Genomic DNA, 14958 nt, shown 5'->3' with positions numbered 1-14958 from the left:
CAATGTACCCAATGAATTCGCCAGACATAGGCTATTTCTTTTACACAACAACGTGTAACTGTGACTAAACTGGCCATTGTTTTATTAGAAAAAATATAGCCCTTTATAATGTCCACTTATGTACATATGCTGTTTATAGCATCTTAACGTTTTTAAACAAAATAGATAAAGAATTTGTCCAGCCTTTGCTGCTACGCATGCAGATATGCATAATATAACACCTTATAGTTGCATTGTATTGACATTCCCAGCCTTATTTACAGTCGTCCGTTTTTTGTTCAAAATATCAAGTAATTGAAACTGAAACACTGCATCCCGAATGGGTGGCGGCAGCAAACAATGTACTAGGCCAGCCATAATTTACAACCTGATCTAAATATTATTTGGACTACCAAGAAATGTATTGGTGAATTATATTAATCATGCATTGAACTGCATCAATCTATTCTGCCAACAATGCCTTACTGTACAACATGGAATTTTGAGTCAAATAGAACCTATTTTTAAAACCTCTTATAAAGTTGGTTTTGAAGCATAAACTGGGAATTTGATATGTTTTACTGATATTATGATTGTCCATTTGTTTCATATCTGCAAAGTAGTTCAAATGCTGTCAGTTCCAGTTTAAATACTTCAAAATCAAATAATTATACAGTAGTTGGTTCTCTGAGCTTGACACCAATTAGCACAAAGGAAAAATGTGACCTGTAATTGTTTTTTTTCTATGTGCCAGAATTGAATTTGTGCCTCTTTTTCCAAGAAGGATCATAGTGATTGTATCATATGTTATCGCAGAATAAAGAGTAGATAAGTTAAACATTGTGGCCATTAGGGTGTCTTCACTTGTTCTCCTATCTCTGGTGGTTTAGTCTTCTATGAAAGTTTTGTTTACAATATTTCATGGTATTGTGTAAAAAACTATTATAAAAATGTGAATACTGAATGTGTTATGATGAGAAGGAATTCAAGAAAACAGCCAACTGACCTAGAAACATATTTAAATACATTTTATTTGCAATGTCCAGCAATGCAATATGGTATGAAACAACAGATTTACAGTGTGTTTTCTTTTATCTTTCAGTATGTTTATCTAGTGTCATCTTTACTGTACAACCAATAAATATATAGAGCACTTCCTAAACAGCACTGAGCCATAAAAATGCATTAACATTTTAACCAGTAGAAATAAGTATAAGTACAACGTTTTTCCTGAATAGCAAATTGTATGCAGTGATAGTAATGCATTTTGAAAAGTCCTTTATACAAGTCCCTCACTTCAGTCAACCTCTTCAATGGTTGGGCCTTGGGAGCTGGCACCAGAGCTGGTCCGTGCCTGATCTCCACAGCAACCTGTAGGCATCCCTCCCTGCTGGTACAGCTTGGTAATTATAGGCTGGCATACTTTCTCCAGCTCCTTTAGCTGATGCTCATACTCCTCTTTGTCACCCAGCTGGTTGTTCTCCAACCAGGAAATGGTCTGGTCGCACCTGTCCACCACTTTCTTTTTGTCCTCCTCGCTGATCTTGCCTTTCATGTTGTCGTCCTCCACGCTGCTCTTCATATTGAAGGCGTACGACTCCAGGGAGTTCTTGGCTGCTATCTTCTCCCTCTGTGCTTCATCCTCAGCTTTGTATTTGTCAGCGTCCTGCACCATCCTCTCAATATCCTCTTTGCTGAGCCGGCCCTTGTCGTTGGTGATGGTGATCTTGTTCTCTTTGCCCGTACTCTTGTCCACCGCTGATACGTTCAGAATGCCGTTGGCGTCGATGTCAAAGGTCACCTCGATCTGAGGGACTCCTCGTGGCAGGGGGGATCCCAGAGAGCTCAAACTTCCCCAGGAGGTTGTTGTCCTTGGTCATGGCTCTCTCTCCCTCATAGACCTGGATCATGACCCCGGGCTGGTTGTCGGAGTAAGTGGTGAAGGTCTGGGTCTGTTTGGATGGGATGGTGGTGTTGCGTTTGATCAGGGCGGTCATGACCCCTCCGGCGGTTTCGATGCCCAGGGACAGGGGAGCCACATCCAGCAGCAGCAGGTCCTGGACGTTCTCAGACTTGTCGCCAGACAAGATGGCCGCCTGGATGGCAGCGCCGTAGGCCACCGCCTCGTCTGGGTTGATGCTCTTGTTTAGCTCTCGGCCGTTGAAAAAGTCCTGCAGGAGCTTCTGGACCTTGGGGATCCGGGTGGAGCCTCTGACCAGGACGACGTCGTGGATTTGGGCCTTGTCCATCTTGGCATCCCCGAGGGCTTTCTCCACAGGCTCCAGGGTTCCCCTGAAGAGGTCGGAACACATCTCCTCAAAACGAGCCCTGGTGATGGAGGTGTAGAAGTCGATGCCCTCAAAGAGGGAGTCAATCTCAATGCTGGCCTGGGAGCTGGAGGACAGTGTTCTCTTGGCCCTCTCGCAGGCTGTCCTCAGCCTCCTCAGAGCCCGCTTGTTCTGGCTGATGTCCTTCTTGTGTTTCCTCTTGAACTCCTCCACAAAGTGACTAACCAGGCGGTTGTCAAAGTCCTCCCCGCCCAGGTGAGTGTCTCCAGCCGTGGCCTTCACCTCAAAGATCCCATCCTCGATGGTCAGGATGGACACGTCAAAGGTGCCCCCACCCAGGTCAAAAATCAGGACGTTGCATTCCCTGGACATGCCTTTGTCCATGCCGTAGGCGATGGCTGCCGCAGTGGGCTCGTTGATGATTCTCAGCACATTCAGCCCAGCGATCACTCCAGCGTCCTTAGTGGCCTGTCTCTGTGAATCGTTGAAGTAGGCAGGGACTGTGATGACTGCATTGGACACCTTCTGGCCCAGGTAAGCCTCAGCGATCTCCCTCATCTTCACCAGGACCATGGAGGAGATCTCCTCTGGGTTGAAGGATTTGTTCTCACCTTTGTAATCTACCTGAACTTTAGGCTTTCCTCCGTCGCTGACCACCTTGAAGGGCCAGTGCTTCATGTCGGCTTGCACGACCTGATCGTTGAACTTTCGGCCAATCAGGCGTTTGGCGTCAAAAACGGTGTTGTTGGGGTTCATGGCCACCTGGTTCTTTGCTGCGTCTCCGATGAGTCTCTCGGTGTCTGTGAAGGCCACATAGCTGGGTGTGATCCTGTTGCCCTGGTCGTTGGCGATGATCTCCACTTTGCCATGCTGGAACACCCCCACACAGGAGTAGGTGGTGCCCAGGTCAATGCCGATAGACGGGCCTTTAGCTGATGACATCTTGATGGTTTGGAGTTAGTTGCCTACAAATTAATGAAATAATATTTTAGAAATTGATATTATTCTACGAAAACCTAGCTGCAAGTAATGTCAATCTCCACCAACAGAGATGTCAACCTAAATATACTTGCATAACAACCAGACCTGGGTTCAAATACATACGTATTTAAGTATTTGTAATTCTTATTTTCTATGTATTTGATTATTTTCAAATAATGTAGCCACTTCTATTTAAAGTATTTGAAATGTTTATTTAAATACTATTTGAAACTATTTTCAAATACTTGTCTCCAAATACATTTCAAAAACACCTAGGAACAATCAATGTTGGGTTCAAATGCATGGAATATTTAAATATTAAAATTTTAAAATACACTTGTCTGTGTATTTGAGTATTTTCAAATACATGGTAATACTTTCCAAATGTATTTCCAAACACATTCCAATATTCAGCTACTTATATTTCAAAATGTTAGTGTTATACACTAATACTGGCCAGGCACATATTCAGTGGGGTTTAACAAAGACAATGGCAGACACAATCATTTCTGCTAATCTATTACATAGAAACTCTTTTCACAACAGGCCTACATTTTTTTCTATGAACACTCCTGAATAATATTGTGTTATCTTCACAGAATTAGAGCAGATTTTCTTAAAATGAATAAATAAGTATTTATAATAAAATAATAATATGCTACAAAAAAAGGAATGTAGGCCTAGTCTGTCCAATGAAATAACATAATAAATGTTATTATAATATTCTATCTTTAGAATATTATTTATTTATTAGATAACCAAATATTCTGGCATAATGTTACAGCTAAATCGGCTATGTCCACACAACCAACATAGCATCATTTTTTATTCTATCAAGTTCATAACTCACAGCCATTATGAAAATAGGGTACTGAATTAATTTCCCTTTACTTACAGTTTATGAATGTAGAGGTCTGTTGAAAGTGTCTCTTCTCTTTTCTTGCTTTCTTTCTCGTTGAGTCGATGTTTGAATCTGAATGTACTTCACCAGAATATATATTTACATTTACATTTTACATTTTTTGTCATTTCGCAGACACTCTTATCCAGAGCGACTTACAGTAGTGAATGCATACATTTCATACATTTTTTTCTCCGTACTGGTCCCCCGTGGGAAACGAACCCACAACCCTGGCGTTGCAAACACCATGCTCTACCAACGGGACCGTAGTTCTGGGCGGATTCCTCACCTCACCATGATCATTGCAACTCCACGAGGTGAGATCTTGCATGAAGCCCCAGGCCGAGGGAGTTTGACAGTTCTTTTGTGTTTCTTCGAATAATCGCACCGACTGTTGTCACCTTCTCACCAAGCTGCTTGGCAATGGTCTTGTAGCCCATTCCAGCCTTGTGTAGGTCTACAATCTTGTCCCTGATATCCTTGGAGTTCTTTGGTCTTGGTGGAGAGTTTGGAATCTGATTGATTGCTTCTGTGGACAGGTGTCTTCTATACAGGCAACAAGCTGAGATCAGGAGCACTCCCTTTAAGAGTGTGCTCCCAATCCCAGCTCACTACCCGTACAAAAAGACACCTGGGAGGCAGAAATCTTTCTGATTGAGAGGGGGTCAAATACTTATTTCCCTCATCAAAATGCAAATCAATTCACAACACTCTCGACATGTGTTTTTCAGGATTTTTGTTGTTGTTGTTATTCTGTCTCTCACTGTTCAAACAAACCCACCATTAAAACCACAGACCGATCATCTCCCCGTCAGTGGGCAAACGCACAAAATCAGCAGGGGATCAAATACTTTCCCCCCCCTCACTGTACATGTAACTACTTATCTTCCAAGAGATTCGATCTTTAGTCGATTAATTGATAAAGTATGAACATATTAGTTCACAGGTGAGACAGTCAAGTTCTCACATATACCATCCCCATTGCCTAAAAAATATCACTCATGATTTCTAGCCATTTCTCGAACTTTCCGACTACATTGCTGATGAGAGCGCAGCAATCCTGTGCAATGACGCAGGCTGGGAGGCGTATGCATTGGAAGCACAGCAAATGAAAGTTCTCATTATTCCAGAGCGTTCGGGTGGCGCGGAGAACTGTCCAGAACGCACACACACAGCACACTAATAGTGAAACCATTATTTGTATTGATTAAAACGATCAAAAACCGTTTATGATTCAAATTTACACACAAATGAAACAGCATCCGGTTCAGTCGACATTTCAGTCTATAGGCTACACTGCAGTTCCTCAACAGTTCACGAGATGTCAGTCTATAAACATTTTCTCACTAATGAATAATAGACATGTATTGTAAGAGAATTGAGTGCCTACTGCACAGGTGGTATGTGCAACTCACCACAAGTTAATGTGCCTCCAAGGAAGATCATTTTTTTTCTATTAAAGCCAAAGTATTTAAGATATCCAGTATTAATTGTTAAATGAAAGACAAATGATGAACACGCCGGCTAATCCTTCTCTATTGTATTCTAGTCAATGCTATTCTGTTCTATACCATTCTAGTCTAGCCTTTTCCGTACTGATGGTCTATCAGTTCACATTTGCTTACCATCATGGGGATATCTTGTTTATGCTAAGCAAATGTAAACTGCTTGTGACATTCTCCTGTGAATTTTAATTACAAAAAACACAAATGGTAGCTAAAGTATTTGCTAATATACATTTCATTCGGAAAGTATTCAGACCTCTTGACTTTTTCCACATTTTATTACTTTACAGCCTTATTCGGAAAATGTATGAAATTAATATTTTTCATCATCAATCAACACACAATACCTCATAATGACAAAGCAAAAACAGTTTTTTTGAAATTGTTGCATATTTATTCAAAATAAAAACAGAAAAACCTTATTTACATATGTATTCAGCCCTGGATACTTATGAGAGTAGATGTGCTCCAAGATTCCCTCTGGTGGTCCGAATGAGCATTAATGGCAACAAAGGCTGACAGTAAAATACTATATTTTCACGCACTTTAAGTTGCCTTACCATACCGCACAGCACCGCAGTACAATGCAACTACTAAATGAGGACACACTTCACACTATTTACGCAGCAGGGCCGGTTGGTGCCGTTCAAGATTATGGAGGCGCCCCCCCCCCTTGGGTTGTGCTGTGGCGGAGATCTTTGTGGGCTATACTCGGCCTTGTCTTTGGACGGTAAGTTGGTGGTTGGAGACATCCCTCTAGTGGTGTGGGGGCTGTGCTTTGGCAAAGTGGGTGGGGTTATATCCTGCCTGTTTGGCCCTGTCCGGGGGTATCATCGGATGGGGCCACAGTGTCTTCTGATCCCTCCTGTCTCAGCCTCCAGTATTTATGCTGCAGTAGTTTATGTGTCAGGGGGCTAGGGTCAGTCTGTTACATCTGGAGTATTTCTCTTGTCTTATCCGGTGTCCTGTGTGAATTTAAATATGCTCTCTCTAATTCTCTCTTTCTCTCTTTCTTTCTTTCTCTCGGAGGACCTGAGCCCTAGGACCATGCCTCAGGACTACCTGGCATGATGACTCCTTGCTGTCCCCAGTCCACCTGGCCGTGCTGCTGCTCCAGTTTCAACTGTTCTGCCTGCGGCTATGGAACCCTGACCTGTTCACCGGACGTGCTTGTTGCACCCTCGACAACTACTATGATTATTATTATTTGACCATGCTGGTCATTTATGAACATTTTACCATCTTGACCATGTTCTGTTATAATATCCACCCGGCACAGCCAGAAGAGGACTGGCCACCCCTCATAGCCTGGTTCCTCTCTGGGTTTCTTCCTAGGTTTTTGGCCTTTCTAGGGAGTTTTTCCTAGGGAGTTTTTCCTAGCCACCGTGCTTCTTTCACATGCATTGCTTGCTGTTTGGGGTTTTAGGCTGGGTTTCTGTACAGCACTTTGAGATATCAGCTGATGTACGAAGGGCTATATAAATAAATTTGATTTGATTTTGATTTGATTTTATTATCATGGCCGTAGTTCGATTACAGCATATTGGATGACTGTCATTCATATTCCCATTCACCCAGCTCAAAGTAACATCAATAGGTTTAGGCTACTACATGATACTCAAATTTGTCCTATACCAATCAAGAGATTGCTACAACCTATAGCCTAGAAATGAAAGTTTATACCGTAGGCTTACAGGTCGAGAGACAAATTGGAGTGATCAAGGTGACAGGCACATTCAATACCGCCTTGCACACTCTTGCCTGCATCTAGCTGATCTGGGGTGTAATCTTTAGTCCAAACAGTTGCAAAACGTTTCGAAAGTTTCTATTGGACAAATTCAGGTAGGTCCCGCCCCATTTCGTTTCGTTTAAGACACATTTTGCAACATAATCGTCAGAATGAATACACCCCTGATCACCCATACACACAGTTCAATTTCATAGCAGCCACATAGAGCATTATGACTTTACTTGTTGTCAAATTCCTTCTCACATCTACAAGCTTTCCTCCTCTCACCTTTTCCCTTCACTTGTGGACTTCAGTACACAACACAACAGCTATCTGTGACTAGGCACAAAAACCTCTCCATGCCAAACCTTCACACCATAACCACTAACCGCTACACAACCTACATCGTCACCATATTATGGTTATAGTAAAACAAAACAAAATGGAACCAACACATTCGTAAACCCACAATCCAATCCCAAGTGTACAATCACGCATTACACTGTACAGCAAGTAGTTTAGCAGGTAAACCTGCGGGCCCCGGTGTCAATACATTTATAAAACCAAAAGCTTACATTGTCTTGGAAGAGTTGCAGTGTTGGATAGTTTAGCCAGCTAGCTAACATAAATAGCATTCCTCTCTGTTTGAGTCAGGTTCTTTGGGTAGGCTAAATTAGCTGCAATAGCTAAGTGAAAGGTAGACTAAGATGAATTAAAAATAAAATTAAAAATAGCTAGCTCTCTCTCTCTCTCTCTATGCTGCTTCAACTATTGCCTTTCTCTCTTTGAGTCAACTACTCACTTCACTTTATGCACTGCAGTGCTAGCTAGCTGTAGCTTATGCTTTCAGTACTAAATTAATTATCAGATCCTTTGGATGGAAAACGTGTTAGTTCTTACTGCAAGAGCTCTGATAGGTTGGAGGATGTCCTCCAGGTGTAGTCCAAATTATTATTATTATTATTATTTATTTTTTATTTCACCTTTATTTAACCAGGTAGGCTAGTTGAGAACAAGTTCTCATTTGCATCTGCGACCTGCCAAGATAAAGAAAAGCAGTTCGACACATACAACAACACAGAGTTACACATGGAATAAAAAAACATACAATCAATAATACAGTAGAAAAATCTATATACAGCATGTGCAAATGAGGTAGGATAAGAGAGGTAAGGGCAGACAGGTCTGGAGGGAACCAAGTGCTATATCTATTCCTAGTTCAATTTTTTTTTGAATGGAGCGTGCTTATTTAAGAATAACCAGGCATCCTCTGCAGACGGGATGAGGTCAATGTCATTCCAGGATACCCCGGCCAGGTCAATTAGAAAGGCCTGTTCGCAGAAGTGTTATAGGGAGCGTTTGACAGTGATGAGGGGTGGTCGTTTGACCGCAGACACATTAAGGATGCAGGCAATGAGGCAGTGATCGTTGAGTTCTTGGTTGAGAACAGCAGAGGTGTATTTGGAGGGCGAGTTAGTTAGGATGATATCTATGAGGGTGCCCGTGTTTACGGATTTGGGGTTGTACCTGGTAGGTTCATTGATAATTTGTGTGAGATTGAGGGCATCAAGCTTAGATTGTAGGATGGCCAGGGTGTTAAGGATGTCCCCGTTTAGGTCACCTAGCAGCACGAGTTCAGAAGATAGATGGGGGGCAATCAATTCACATATGGTGTCCAGGGCACAGCTGGGGGCAGAGGGTGGTCTATAGCAAGCGGCAACAGTGAGAGACTTGTTTCTGGAAAGGTACATTTTTAGAAGTAGAAGCTTGAATTGTTTTAGTACAGACCTTGATGGGCCTTCAGGGGACGTCGCGCCTGAGGGACCTGTTGGGATCCTCGGGCATTGTGTAAGTCTATGGAATGGGGTGAGAACCACGAGGCTCCTAGGTTTTGAATTATTGAAGTCAATGTACCCAATGAATTCGCCAGACATAGGCTATTTCTTTTACACAACAACGTGTAACTGTGACTAAACTGGCCATTGTTTTATTAGAAAAAATATAGCCCTTTATAATGTCCACTTATGTACATATGTTGTTTATAGCATCTTAACGTTTTAAAACAAAATAGATAAAGAATTTGTCCAGCCTTTGTTGCTACGCTTGCAGTTATGCATAATATAACACCTTATAGTTGCATTGTATTGACATTCCCAGCCTTATTTACAGTCGTCCGTTTTTTGTTCAAAATATCAAGTCATTGAAACTGAAACACTGCATCCCGAATGGGTGGCGGCAGCAAACAATGTACTAGGCCAGCCATAATTTACAACCTGATCAAAATATTATTTGGACTACCAAGAAATGTATTGGTGAATTATATTAATCATGCATTGAACTGCATCAATCTATTCTGCCAACAATGCCTTACTGTACAACATGGAATTTTGAGTCAAATATAACCTATTTTTAAAACCTCTTATAAAGTTGGTTTTGAAGCATAAACTGGGAATTTGATATGTTTTACTGATATTATGATTGTCCGTTTGTTTCATATCTGCAAAGCAGTTCAAATGCTGTCAGGTCCAGTTTAAATACTTCAAAATCAAATAATTATACAGTAGTTGGTTCTCTGAGCTTGACACCAATTAGCACAAAGGAAAAATGTGACCTGTAATTGTTTTTTTTCTATGTGCCAGAATTGAATTTGTGCCTCTTTTTCCAAGAAGGATCATAGTGATTGTATCATATGTTATCGCAGCATAAAGAGTAGATAAGCTAAACATTGTGGCCATTAGGGTGTCTTCACTTGTTCTCCTATCTCTGGTGGTTTAGTCTTCTATGAAAGTTTTGTTTACAATATTTCATGGTATTGTGTAAAAAACTATTATAAAAATGTGAATACTGAATGTGTTATGATGAGAAGGAATTCAAGAAAACAGCCAACTGACCAAGAAACATATTTAAATACATTTTATTTGCAATGTCCAGCAATGCAATATGGTATGAAACAACAGATTTACAGTGTGTTTTCTTTTATCTTTCAGTATGTTTATCTAGTGTCATCTTTACTGTACAACCAATAAATATATAGAGCACTTCCTAAACAGCACTGAGCCATAAAAATGCATTAACATTTTAACCAGTAGAAATAAGTATAAGTACAACGTTTTTCCTGAATAGCAAATTGTATGCAGTGATACTAATGCATTTTGAAAAGTCCTTTATACAAGTCCCTCACTTCAGTCAACCTCTTCAATGGTTGGGCCTTGGGAGCTGGCACCAGAGCTGGTCCGTGCCTGATCTCCACAGCAACCTGTAGGCATCCCTCCCTGCTGGTACAGCTTGGTAATTATAGGCTGGCATACTTTCTCCAGCTCCTTTAGCTGATGCTCATACTCCTCTTTGTCACCCAGCTGGTTGTTCTCCAACCAGGAAATGGTCTGGTCGCACCTGTCCACCACTTTCTTTTTGTCCTCCTCGCTGATCTTGCCTTTCATGTTGTCGTCCTCCACGCTGCTCTTCATATTGAAGGCGTACGACTCCAGGGAGTTCTTGGCTGCTATCTTCTCCCTCTGTGCTTCATCCTCAGCTTTGTATTTGTCAGCGTCCTGCACCATCCTCTCAATATCCTCTTTGCTGAGCCGGCCCTTGTCGTTGGTGATGGTGATCTTGTTCTCTTTGCCCGTACTCTTGTCCACTGCTGATACGTTCAGAATGCCGTTGGCGTCGATGTCAAAGGTCACCTCGATCTGAGGGACTCCTCGTGGGGCAGGGGGGATCCCAGAGAGCTCAAACTTCCCCAGGAGGTTGTTGTCCTTGGTCATGGCTCTCTCTCCCTCATAGACCTGGATCATGACCCCGGGCTGGTTGTCGGAGTAAGTGGTGAAGGTCTGGGTCTGTTTGGATGGGATGGTGGTGTTGCGTTTGATCAGGGCGGTCACGACCCCTCCGGCGGTTTCGATGCCCAGGGACAGGGGAGCCACATCCAGCAGCAGCAGGTCCTGGACGTTCTCAGACTTGTCGCCAGACAAGATGGCCGCCTGGATGGCAGCGCCGTAGGCCACCGCCTCGTCTGGGTTGATGCTCTTGTTTAGCTCTCGGCCGTTGAAAAAGTCCTGCAGGAGCTTCTGGACCTTGGGGATCCGGGTGGAGCCTCCGACCAGGACGACGTCGTGGATTTGGGCCTTGTCCATCTTGGCATCCCCGAGGGCTTTCTCCACAGGCTCCAGGGTTCCCCTGAAGAGGTCGGAACACATCTCCTCAAAACGAGCCCTGGTGATGGAGGTGTAGAAGTCGATGCCCTCAAAGAGGGAGTCAATCTCAATGCTGGCCTGGGAGCTGGAGGACAGTGTTCTCTTGGCCCTCTCGCAGGCTGTCCTCAGCCTCCTCAGAGCCCGCTTGTTCTGGCTGATGTCCTTCTTGTGTTTCCTCTTGAACTCCTCCACAAAGTGACTAACCAGGCGGTTGTCAAAGTCCTCCCCGCCCAGGTGAGTGTCTCCAGCCGTGGCCTTCACCTCAAAGATCCCATCCTCGATGGTCAGGATGGACACGTCAAAGGTGCCCCCACCCAGGTCAAAAATCAGGACGTTGCGTTCCCTGGACATGCCTTTGTCCATGCCGTAGGCGATGGCTGCCGCAGTGGGCTCGTTGATGATTCTCAGCACATTCAGCCCAGCGATCACTCCAGCGTCCTTAGTGGCCTGTCTCTGTGAATCGTTGAAGTAGGCAGGGACTGTGATGACTGCATTGGACACCTTCTGGCCCAGGTAAGCCTCAGCGATCTCCCTCATCTTCACCAGGACCATGGAGGAGATCTCCTCTGGGTTGAAGGATTTGTTCTCACCTTTGTAATCTACCTGAACTTTAGGCTTTCCTCCGTCGCTGACCACCTTGAAGGGCCAGTGCTTCATGTCGGCTTGCACGACCTGATCGTTGAACTTTCGGCCAATCAGGCGTTTGGCGTCAAAAACGGTGTTGTTGGGGTTCATGGCCACCTGGTTCTTTGCTGCGTCTCCGATGAGTCTCTCGGTGTCTGTGAAGGCCACATAGCTGGGTGTGGTCCTGTTGCCCTGGTCGTTGGCGATGATCTCCACTTTGCCATGCTGGAACACCCCCACACAGGAGTAGGTGGTGCCCAGGTCAATGCCGATAGACGGGCCTTTAGCTGATGACATCTTGATGGTTTGGAGTTAGTTGCCTACAAATTAATGAAATAATATTTTAGAAATTGATATTATTCTCACGAAAACCTAGCTGCAAGTAATGTCAATCTCCACCAACAGAGATTTCAACCTAAATATACTTGAATAACAACCTGACCTGGGTTCAAATACATGCGTATTTAAGTATTTGTAATTCTGATTTTCTATGTATTTGAATATTTTCAAATAATGTAGCCACTTCTATTTAAAGTATTTGAAAGTATTTTCTAATAATAAAAATAAAAAAATACTATGTGAAACTATTTTCAAATACTTGTCTCCAAATACATCTCAAATGCAACTAGAAACAAACAGTCCTGGGTTGAAATGAATGGAATATTTACATATTTTAATTTTAAAATACACTTGTCTGTGTATTTCAGTATTTTCAAATACATGGTAATACTTTCCAAATGTATTTCCAAACACATTCCAATATTCAACTACTTATATTTCAAAATGTACTGGTATTTTAATGTCCTTGAAAAACAATAATAAGCATTTGAACCCAGGTCTGAAAACAACACTGTTGTCAATGTTTGTGTTATATTAGTGTTTTATATATATATATATATATATATATATTAGTGTTATACACTAATACTGGCCAGGCACATATTCAGTGGGGTTTAACAAAGACAATGGCAGACACAATCATTTCTGCTAATCTATTACATAGAAACTCTTTTCACAACAGGCCTACATTTTTTTCTATGAACACTCCTGAATAATATTGTGTTATCTTCACAGAATTAGAGCAGATTTTCTTAAAATGAAGAAATAAGTATTTATAATAAAATAATAATATGCTACAAAAAAGGAATGTAGGCCTAGTCTGTCCAATTAAATAACATAATAAATGTTATTATAATATTCTATCTTTAGAATATTATTTCTTCATTAGATAACCAAATATTCTGGCATAATGTTACAGCTAAATCGGCTATGTCCACACAACCAACATAGCATCATTTTTTATTCTATCAAGTTCATAACTCACAGCCATTATGAAAATAGGGTACTGAATTAATTTCCCTTTACTTACAGTTTATGAATGTAGAGGTCTGTTGAAAGTGTCTCTTCTCTTTTCTTGCTTTCTTTCTCGTTGAGTCGATGTTTGAATCTGAATGTACTTCACCAGAATATATACCATCCCCATTGCCTAAAAAATATCACTCATGATTTCTAGCCATTTCTCGAACTTTCCGACTACATTGCTCATGAGAGCGCAGCAATCCTGTGCAATGACGCAGGCTGCGAGGCGTATGCATTGGAAGCACAGCAAATGAAAGTTCTCGTTCTTCCAGAGCGTTCGGGAGGCGCGGAGAACTGTCCAGAACGCACACACACAGCACACTAATAGTGAAACCATTATTTGTATTGATTAAAACGATCAAAAACCGTTAATGATTCAAATTTACACACAAATGAAACAGCATCCGGTTCAACCTTATTCAGTCGACATTTCAGTCTATAGGCTACACTGCAGTTCCTCAACAGTTCACGAGATGTCAGTCTATAAACATTTTCTCACTAATGAATAATAGACATGTATTGTAAGAGAATTGAGTGCCTACTGCACAGGTGGTATGTGCAACTCACCACAAGTTAATGTGCCTCCTGGGAAGATCATTTTTTTCTATTAAAGCCAGAATATTTAAGCTATCCAGTATTAATTGTTAAATGAAAGACAAATGATGAACACGCCGGCTAATCCTTCTCTATTGTATTCTAGTCAATGCTATTCTGTTCTATACCATTCTAGTCTAGCCTTTTCATTACTGATGGTCTATCAGTTCACATTTGCTTACCATCATGGGGATATCTTGTTCATGCTAAGCAAATGTGAACTGCTTGTGACATTCTCCTGTGAATTTTAATTACAAAAAACACAAATGGTAGCTAAAGTATTTGCTAATATACATTGCATTCGGAAAGTATTCAGACCCCTTGACTTTTTCCACATTTTATTACTTTACAGCCTTATTCGAAAAATGTATGAAATTATTATTTTTCATCATCAATCAACACACAATACCTCATAATGACAAAGCAAAAACAGTTTTTTTTAAATTGTTGCATATTTATTCAAAATAAAAACAGAAATACCTTATTTATTCAGCCCTATTCAGCCCTGGATACTTATGAGAGTAGATGTGCTCCAAGATTCCCTCTGGTGGTCCAAATGAGCATTAATGGCAACAAAGGCTGACAGTAAAATACTATGATTTCACGCACTTTAAGTTGCCTTACCATACCGCACAGCACCGCAGTACAATGCAACTACTAAATGAGGACACACTTCACACTATATACGCAGCAGGGCCGGTTGGTGCCGTTCAAGATTATGGAGGCGCCCCCCCTTGGGTTGTGCTGTGGCGGAGATCTTTGTGGGCTATACTCGGCCTTGTCTTTGGACGGTAAGTTGGTG

At 41.9% G+C, this 14958-nt stretch overlaps 1 protein-coding gene and 1 pseudogene across 2 annotated transcripts; both read right to left on the bottom strand.

Annotated features, from left to right (window-relative positions):
- Positions 1-992: 992 nt before the first annotated feature.
- On the bottom strand, positions 993-5324 carry LOC106607283 (heat shock 70 kDa protein-like; annotated as a pseudogene). The gene is made up of 3 exons (XR_006770237.1): positions 5121-5324; positions 4144-4246; positions 993-3232 (listed from the first exon to the last, which is right to left on the bottom strand). The product of XR_006770237.1 is annotated as a heat shock 70 kDa protein-like (transcript).
- Positions 5325-10281: 4957 nt separating this feature from the next.
- LOC123743447 (heat shock 70 kDa protein-like) lies at positions 10282-14017 on the bottom strand. The gene is made up of 2 exons (XM_045720589.1): positions 13573-14017; positions 10282-12523 (listed from the first exon to the last, which is right to left on the bottom strand). Exon 2 carries the CDS (start codon positions 12498-12500, stop codon positions 10566-10568), a length of 1935 nt encoding a protein of 644 aa, XP_045576545.1. The 5' UTR covers positions 12501-12523; positions 13573-14017; the 3' UTR covers positions 10282-10565.
- Between the last annotated feature and the right edge of the window lie 941 nt (positions 14018-14958).

This window comes from Salmo salar, chromosome ssa06, assembly GCF_905237065.1.
Source record: "Salmo salar chromosome ssa06, Ssal_v3.1, whole genome shotgun sequence".
Classification (NCBI taxonomy): Eukaryota; Metazoa; Chordata; class Actinopteri; order Salmoniformes; family Salmonidae; genus Salmo; species Salmo salar.
The sequence above is the reverse complement of the archived record's forward strand: the minus strand, read 5'-3'. Positions and strand labels throughout refer to the sequence as shown.

Coding starts and splice junctions, on each gene's coding strand:
- LOC123743447 (XM_045720589.1), bottom strand. CDS start 12,500: ATGTCATCAGCTAAAGGCCCGTCTATCGGCATTGACCTGGGCACCACC.